Source organism: Chenopodium quinoa, unplaced genomic scaffold (assembly GCF_001683475.1).
Source record: "Chenopodium quinoa cultivar QQ74 unplaced genomic scaffold, ASM168347v1, whole genome shotgun sequence".
NCBI lineage: Eukaryota > Viridiplantae > Streptophyta > Magnoliopsida > Caryophyllales > Amaranthaceae > Chenopodium > Chenopodium quinoa.
In genome coordinates this window covers 2,598,955-2,608,413 of record NW_018743033.1, presented here as the reverse complement: position 1 = coordinate 2,608,413, position 9,459 = coordinate 2,598,955, and the positions used below count along the sequence as shown (strand labels likewise).

General features: G+C 37.7%; 1 protein-coding gene across 1 annotated transcript; it reads right to left on the bottom strand.

Annotated features, from left to right (window-relative positions):
* Nucleotides 1-822: 822 nt before the first annotated feature.
* On the bottom strand, nt 823-1,419 carry LOC110730444 (DNA damage-inducible protein 1-like). The gene has a single exon (XM_021910247.1). The coding sequence runs from the start codon at nt 1,417-1,419 to the stop codon at nt 823-825; it is 597 nt and encodes a 198-aa protein (XP_021765939.1).
* Between the last annotated feature and the right edge of the window lie 8,040 nt (nt 1,420-9,459).

Below are 9,459 nucleotides of genomic sequence, written 5' to 3'. Positions count from 1 at the left end.
TGTCATCATTAGGAGAAAAAAGATAACTAAGGTCATTTCATATAATCCAAAAAAAGGGGGGTTACCGTTGGTGCGTAGCAATTGTAGGGGGTTACCATTGAGAATATCCCAAAAAGGAATGCTTAGCCAAACGTTCAAGCATCTGATCAATAAAGGGGAGGGGGAAATGGTCCTTCCGGGTGGCCTTATTCAACTTTCTATAGTCAATACACATTCGCCACCCTGTGACAGTCCTAGTGGCTACTGGCTCATCCTTGTCATTCTTGACAACGGTCATACCTCCTTTTTTAGGTACTACTTGTACAGGGCTAACCCACTTACTATCTAAGATAGGGTAAATCAATCCTGCAGCAACCAATTTAAGAACCTCTTTTTTAACTACCTCCATCATGTTTGGATGAAGCCTTCTTTGAGGTTCTATAGAGGAGGCATGATCGTCCTCAAGAATAATTTTATGCATACAAAAAGAGGGATTAATACCATTAATATCATCAATGGTGTACCCAATAACATTTTTATATTTTCTCAAAATAGTGAGCAGTTGCTTCAATTCTGTGTCATTAAGCTCAGCTTTAACAATAACAGGATATGTATTATTTGGACCAAGATATACATATTTAGGAGTAAAGGGAAGGGGTTTCAACTCTACCTCGGGAGGCATAGTATTCTCCCCAACACTCAATGCACTAAGGACTTTCTTGATTGGAGCGATGATTGGATTGGCTTTTGCTTCCTCAAGTAGCCTTGTGTACTCCCTTGTTTCCCAATCTTCATTATTAAAACACCCCATTAACACCGTTTCAAGTGCATCTTCCGTTTTAATCAAGGGAAGTTGCTCACGTTAAAATCATCAAGGACATCCACTTGACAAATAGTCTCTCCCATGGAAGGAGTTCCCATAGTATTCAAGAGTGAATACTCCATTTTCTCATCTCCTACTTCAAAAGTGATTTTACCATTCTTCATATCAATGATTGCTCCCGCAGTAGCTAAGAATGGTCTTCCAAGAATGATAGGGACATGTGCATCCTCCTCCATTTCCATCACAACAAAATCACATGGAATAAAGAATTTTCCCACGCGTAGAGGAACATCTTCAAGTACACCCAAAGGAAACTTGACTGACCGATCCGCAAGTTGTAAAGATATATGTGTAGGCCTTAGTTCACCCATTTGAAGTTTCTTGCAGATAGAGAGCGGCATAAGACTCACACTTGCACCAAGATCACATAATGCTCTGTTGATTTCTATGTCTCCAAGTTTCACCGGAATTGAGTAGCTACCCGGATTGCTTAATTTCTTAGGAAGTGTATCTTGCAAAATTGCACCACACTCTGTAGTCAATGCAACCATAGCATTCTCCTCTAGCTTCTTCTTGTTAGAGAGCATATCCTTTAAATTTTTTGCATAAGATGGCATCTCGGATATTGCATCTAGGAATGGAATGTTGATGTGGAGCTTTTAAGAATATCGAGAAATTTTCCATACTTTTTCTCTAACTTAGCTTGGGCTAACCTCTGCGGAAAAGGAACCTTTGGCACATATGGAGCAAGAGGTGGTGGATTTGTTTCCTTTGGCTCTTCCTCAATCATAGTACTTTCAACCACCTTTTCATTTGCGCCTACCCCTTCAACAACCTCCCTTGATGGCTCCAATTTCTTTCCACTCCTCAAAGTCACGGCATTCATATGCCCCTTTTGTGGTTGCTCTGTCTGACCCAGAAAGGTACCCGGTGTCTTTGAAGATTGGCCAACTTGATGAGCAAGTTGACTTATCTGATTTTCCATGAGCTTGCTCTAAGCTTGTAACTGTTGGATGGAATTGTTTGTTGTGGTAACGAAGTTTTCCATTATTAGTTCAAGGTTGGATTTTTGAGGAGGTGGTTGCATAGGTTATTGGACTGGAGGTGGCCTTGGTTGGAAACCAGATGGTGCATTGTAATTGTTGTTTCGAGGTGGTGGTGGAGGTGGATTTTGTTGGGCTTGGGTATTCTTATAGGAAAAATTTGAATGATTCTTCCAACCTTCATTATATGTGTTAGAGTGGGGGTCATATGGCCTTTTGGGGTTAGAAGTGTAGAATGCATTGGCTTCCTCGATTGATATCTCATTTGAATTTTGTGGGCAATTAGGTGCGATGTGACCTCGCACAGTACATTACACATTTGACAAGTCTCAAGTAAGCTAGCGGATGATCCAACTTGGAGTCTGTCAAACTTGCTTGACAATGCCTTCACAGAGCTAGTCAAAAGAGTTAGAGCATCCACATCTAATTTACCTCCCTTCTTCACACTATTTCGGCCTCTTGGGTGATAGTTATCATTGGCCGCCATCTTCTCAACTAGTTCCTTCGCCTCAGTTGGTTTCTTAGTCAAGAGAAAACCCCCAGATACAGCGTCAATATAGATTTGGAACTCATGAGTTAAACCATTATAGAAGGTTTGGATCAACATCCATTCAGGAATACCATGGTGAGGGCATTGTCTTTGTAATCTCTTGAATCTCCTCCATGCGTCATATAGGGATTCATCATCTGACTGCTTGAAAGTAGATAACTCGTTTCTCAACCTTGCAGTCTTTTCCTGTCCCAAGAACTTGACTAGAAAAGCCTTCACCAGTTTGTCCCATGTGTCAAATGAGCCAGAACCTTCATCTCTCAACCATTCTTTCGCCCTATCCCATAATGAGAAAGGAAAAAGGTGAAGTCTAAGAGCATCATCTGTAACACCATTTAACTTCATAGTATCGCATTTCTCCAAGAAACTATCAATGTGACTCACTGGGCAATCATAAGATGTACCTGCAAACGAATTATTGGAGATGAATTGAATGAATTGTGGTTTCAATTTGAAGTTCTGAGCAGTGACAGGTGGTCTGACAATGCTTGAGAGGAGTCCGGTTATTGTATCAGGAATACCGTACTCCAAAAGAGATTTCGTGCCTTCTTCGATGTTTCTATTGTTTTGATTCCTCCTTCTTCTTCTACCTCGTCGTCTCCTTGTAGTGGCTTCGATTTCAGAATAAAAAGGTATTAAATCGTCTGATCCTGAACGTCGTGTTTGCATGCAACAAGGAACTAGAAGCAGAGTATCAAGAACACAAGAAACAATAGCCGAAGAAACGAATAAAGCTTAGTAAAACCGAATCACAAATAATCAGAAAGAAAACGTTAGTCCCCGGCAACGGCGCCAAAATTTGATAGGCGTATCGCGTACCTAACAAAAATAACCTAACTATTCCTCCTAACTATGTAGTCGGGCAAGTAAGGGTCAAATCCCAAGAGGCTAAGGTTCACCTAATTAATCAGACTCGAGTAATCACCAAGTAAGTAACCAAATCAATGATGACAAACACTAAAAGCTAATATATTAAATAACATAATTAATCTAGAGAAAATGATAATCAATAAACTAAATCATCCAAGATCAAGCATTACCACGAATATAATCGATACACTAATAAATCTACCCCCAATAACAAGTCAATTGACAAGAGGAAAAGCATTCCCTAAACAATACCAAAGGTCTCTTCCGAGTTATCAATGGCTTCCCGTATCAACTATCAAGCCTATTTCCATGGAATCAAGCAATAAGGGACATTAAACGCAATACTTAACTTCCTAATCATCCAATCACCTACTTCCGTGATGATCTTCAAACCATTAATTGAAATACCCAAATCCCGTTAATACCCAACTTCTGTTGCAATAAGAACAAAGGGATGATAACAATACTAATTATTCCTAGTCTAGAATTGGCATAAACACAATCAATTAAGCATGTCAATTGGGATTATTATTGGAGAAATTAAAGATTCAATTCATGTATCAATCATACTCGGGCTTTACAAGATCCCAGATTAAGGATCTACTCACACATATTAACGAAAGTAAAAACAAGATTTAGCAAAGAAAACATAATTAATGAGCAATGAAAAAGTAAAAGATAGATAAAGTAGATGAATATCAATTACTTCAATTGAGAACGCTTGAATTGTTGATGAACAATAATCCAAAACTATGAGTAAAATTAATTGCGTAAAGAGAGTAAACTAGGGTTTTAAAGTGGTTCTAATACTAAGGAAAGTAATAAGCTGTTTTCTAAATGTGATTACAAGGGGTATTTATACCCCTAGAAAGATAGAATTCCGTAAACAATTAATGACGGTCATCGAGAAATAGTGCCTGGTCAGACCGGGCAAGGCCTGCCCGATCGGGCGGACGAAGTTAATGCCTCCTACTCTGACTTTCTTCTTCTGCCCGGTCAGACAGGGAACTTCACGCCCGGTCGGGCACACGTAACAGCTTCAAGAATGAAGCTCTAAAAATAATTCTTCACTGCCCGGTCTGCCAGGGCATGACATGCCCGGTCGGGCACGTGGGATCAAATGATTATTCTTCGTAGGTAGCTCTTCCTTTCTTCGCCCTAGCAGCCAGGGCATGGGATACCCGATAGGGCACTGGGAAATCTTCATTCTTCACTCAACAATTCTTCTATAATCATCCAAAACAAGTCCGATTCATTTAAGAAATCTCCGTATTCCTGTGAAACTCAATAAAATAGATTGAATACACTAGAGAAGAGATTTTTAGCGAGAAATGGCTCCGTAGAGCTTTAAACCATGCAAATATTCACTATAAAATCGGGGTAAATCATGGTATAAAACGCATACATCAATAGTCTTCAAGGCAAACTTGTCTATCACCCCCAACTCGCCCATGCACCTCAAAGTTACCTCAATAACTACTCATTTTCGTACCAAATTGTTTTTTTGACAGTGGCCCATCCTCCTCGTCCTCATCCTCATTGGTTAGACAATCTATTTTAGACATTAAACCCTTTCCCTTCCTAGTCCAAGACGGAACTTCTGAACTCATTTCACTAGCATGAACGGATTGCTTAATTGCTGTTTCAAAGGAATCCAAATATTCTTGTTCCCTTGTATTTTGTTCACTACATTCAGGTCTAAATTTAGGATTTTGCGTATTAATTGAAAGAAGTTTGCTCGTCTTAACACGCTTAGCCCTATTGGATACGGTAGGACGTAGTCGTGGAATAGGAATATCCTCATTGATATTAGCACTCTCTTTTAAGTTCTTACTTTTTGAATGTCCACCTCTACGAAAAATAAGATTATAATAATTATATACCTATGAAAAGGTACCATCATCAAGGATGCCAAAAGATATTACTGAGTAAAGCAAAAACAGTAAATAAATGGACAACAGAAAACAAAGAAAGCTGAATTTAATACCTATCACGATCTTGGCTTTCATGTGGGCATTATTAGTCGAAAATCAAATCATGCTAAAATATATAATTCCAACATATCTACAGAGATGTTGAATGTTAAAGTTGAATGTGAATGTGAATGTCAGTGGCGGACTTGGGCTTAGACCTGGTGGGTCAAGTGACTCACCAGGCCCAAAAAAAAATTTTAAGTTATTTTAAAAAAAAAAAAAATTAAAATCAGTTTTCCCCAAAAAAACCAAAATTCAGTTCAAGACTTCAAGCCCTAGCCTTCTTCTCTTCGCGACTTTGCCTCATCTCCATTCTTCAGTTCGCCTCTTCGCTTCGTCCCAGCCAGGCAGCCACCGTTCTCTTCGCCTGGTGGTCGGACGTCGGTGGTCGTGGACTCCGTCCTCTTTGTGGCTTCTCGCATAGTCGCATAATCGCATTTCGAAATCGCTACTCGCTAGTAAGTTGATTTCTAATTTTTATTTTTAATTTCTAATCTTCAAATTAATTCAGTCTAATTAGTTAATTTTATTAAACTTTGGTTTAAACTTTGGTTGATTTGTTAATTTGTAGTTGGCTGTGCTGCTGAATTGGCGAATTGCTGTCTTGCTGAGTGCGTGCCTCGGTGCCTGAGACTTGAGTGCTGCCGACTGCCGTGCTGCGGTGCTGGCCGACTGCCCGTGGCCCTATTGCAGTGCTGCTCCGCCTGCTCCGCTGCTCGCCTCCGCCTAGCAAGGTAGGTAATCAACTAATCATCAATTGATTCTTTTTGTGAAATCTGTTTTGTGTAATTGTGTTTTGTGTAATTGTGTTTTGTGTAATTGAAATCTCTTGAACTTATTAGTTATTACTTATGTGAAATCTATTTTGTGTAATTGTGTTTTTGGAAGTGGACAGTAATTGGAGATGATTACTAATTGATGATGATGGTGTGGAAAAAGTCAGGGAGACTAGTTTTTTTGTGAGGAGTTGGCTAGTTGATTGCTGATCGTTGGATTTGTATGATGTTAACTCCACACAGCTAAGGACATGATTCAGGTGGTGGTGGTTGGGGCGGGCATGTAATCGGTAGTTGGAAATTAGGGTGGTGGTTACAGTTTGGGAATGAGGGAGGTGAGTTTGTAGAGAGGAGAATAAATATGAAAAAATTGGCATTTTGGGGTAGAGGTTCTGGAAATTGCAGAAAATGGTGTGGAAGAAAAGAAGTGCAAAAGATGACGTAGTCGGTAAATGGTGGGTTATCTGATTTATTTTTACTGCAGTTTTTGTTTTATTTTCGTAAGTGTTAAGTGGAAGATTAAGAAAACTTGGAGGGTGACGAAAGTGATATGAGTCTTTTGGGGGTTGAGGAAAATATGGTGTTGGATAGGGTGGAGTGTTTTAGAGAAAGTACACCGAGGACATGTCATGACTTTATATATGTATATATACTCCTTGCAACTGAACTCATTGTGTTTTGCATATTTGATTATCGATTGTGACTCACCAGTCGGAAAATCCTGGGTCCGCCACTGGTGAATGTGAATTATACTATACTTTGGCTAATGGAATAATGTTGAAGTTGAATGTGATTATACTATACTTTCCGAAGATCCAGCAAAATACTTTTATTAATGAGGTTACATGGGCTTTATGTTTGCTAAAACCTCAAGAACTTTGGTAAGGTTACAAAGATGCCTATCTCAGAGCAAACCTCACCCCTCTTAAGCTCATTATTTCTTGAATCCATTTGATGGGCATGGGAATACACTATCACCTTTCTCAATTTAATGACTCAATTATGCAAATTCCCCAATTATTTCAACAAATTTCAATCTATTAAACTAATTTCAATTGGGTTCTTCCAATATTAATGATTTCATTAATTAATACCCAAATGAAGATAAAAAAATCAAGCCACTTCATATGGAAAATTACAACTCAGAAAGAATAGTCACAAGCATCGTCAATTTGGGCACAATTGTACGATCTAAAATTTTTCAAAATCATATAGCAAATTTACTTATAACCATTTATACAACATTTCATGAATAAATTAAACAAAAAACAAACCTTAGACCGGATGGTTTATGAATGGTGAACAACTTCTTCGTCTCTAGGGCTCAGATTGAAAGATTTTGAGGGATTAGAGATTCAAGAGGTAAAAATTGAGAATGAAATGAATTGAAAAATAAACTGAAAAAAGAAGGTTGTTGAACGTGAAATAGCAATAGTCATTTTTTCAGTCTTTTTATTTTGGAAAAGGGTATTTTAGTCTTTTTATTCTATTAATATCATTAATTCATTTCTGTATTTAGATTATTTTGTACTGCATTTAGTTCTTGAGAAAGTTTATGAAGGGTTATAATAGTCATTTCCTTGGGAAATGATTGCATTTGTCAAACGTTACGAGCAAAAGTTTACATTTGTACAGATTTTTAAGAGAAACTAATATTTGTGTCGGACGATGCCCCAAATCATTATATGGGGTTGATCATTAATATATATTTTAATTTATAACTCAATTTTCTTGTAATTAAAGTTGTTATTCATATTGTCATTCGCTACATATTAATACGGAGTATTAATAATTCGATCTGGATCTGAAAGATAACATAGTAAGACACTTTGTTCTAAACTTAAAGGTAGAGATTGCATTTGCATGTTCAAATTTTGTGGATAACTATTTTTCATGGCATGTAATGAGAAACAAATGAATAGAAAGGAGAGCCATGTGGCGTAGTGAATAATCGAATAGATGACGTGGCGTAATGAGGAAGTTTACGTGACACATAAACATTCTTGGCATAGGTTAGCCATGTATTTCAAGCATGTAAACATAGGTTGCAATGAAATAACTCTAAGAGAATTAATGTATCAATTGTACGTACTCTATGAAGAAGAAAAACAAACGGATGGAATAGCCAATAATTAAGCTGCATAAGGTTGAATTAGATCGATTATTAGTCTAATAGACTAATACAAACCTTATACAGAGGCATGCTTATTTTTATGTTGAACATTAAAACAATCAGAGTTGCATTTGCAGGATAGTGGTGCAGCAATCATACTCCCACTCCCACTCCCACTCTCACTCCCGGAGGTGAAATTATTATCAGCAGCTAAAAGCATAAGATTGATGTCATTGCACATCACTTTGATGCTGCATTCTTCAATACCACTTGTCCTCAAATAATTATAGCGACCCCGAGCCTGTAACCCAAAGTGTAATACATTTTTATCCCAGAAATCACGAGAGATGGAATCCACAGTCTTGTTCTCAACTCGCGCATCATCCTCTTTGATCTGCATATGAAATTTCAATTGGCCTTTGCCTTCGTCTTGAACAAACGCCTCGAGTGTGGCCGAGGAGAGAAACCCGAACCCATCTCGAAAGTGGTGGTACTCTAGTGACACTAGCATAGAGTCAAAATATAATAGGTATCCAACATTGTTCTGAAATGTAAGGGTAACGTCAAAATCAGCTGTTACGAACAAACTTTGTTGTTTCTGTAATTGTTACGAATGTCTCAATACCATTTCATCGATGGGCAACCAAATGCTGAATCTTCTTCGCCTTTGTTTCTTTCGAGTCATCGTATCAAATTCATCATCCTATAAACACCAAATTATGAATCAAAAATTGAAAATCAATTTAACTTGAAGGAATTAATTGAGTCGTTAAAGCCTTGCTGATATCTGAGGATTCGAATATCCAATTTTCGGATTAAATTTGGATATCAATTTGTGATATTTAAGGATTTGAATATTTGTAGTTGCTATTAAAATAACCCTAAAATCTATATCTATCTATCTATATCTATATTAAAAGGCGTTCCTAAGAACGTGTATATGACATGCAGACTCCTTTTTCTTTACGCCACGTCACCTACTCAACATCTCACACCTAACCTGGCCTCTTATAAGAAGTTGGTTATTTAACCATTTAAGCCAATCATCAACCTTATTATAAACATGAAAATAAATGTATATAATTAAAAAAAAGAGAGACACCATAAATATCAATTACATATAATCACAAGGAATAATTAAAGTAGCAATATGGTGCAACGCCCAGGTTACACACTAGTTACATTCTATATGTTACCTGAAACGGTGAGACTCCGAACCACTACGTGAGTAGAAAAGGCCGGGAATGAGGGGTCGACGGATGAAGGACACTCGTGAATTTTTTTTTTTTAATAAACTTATAAATAAAAACCGTAGTTTCATATGAAGTAGAT

What these genes read in the sequence shown, in the direction of transcription:
- LOC110730444 (XM_021910247.1), bottom strand. Translation starts at nt 1,419, where the DNA reads ATGCCATCTTATGCAAAAAATTTAAAGGATATGCTCTCTAACAAGAAG.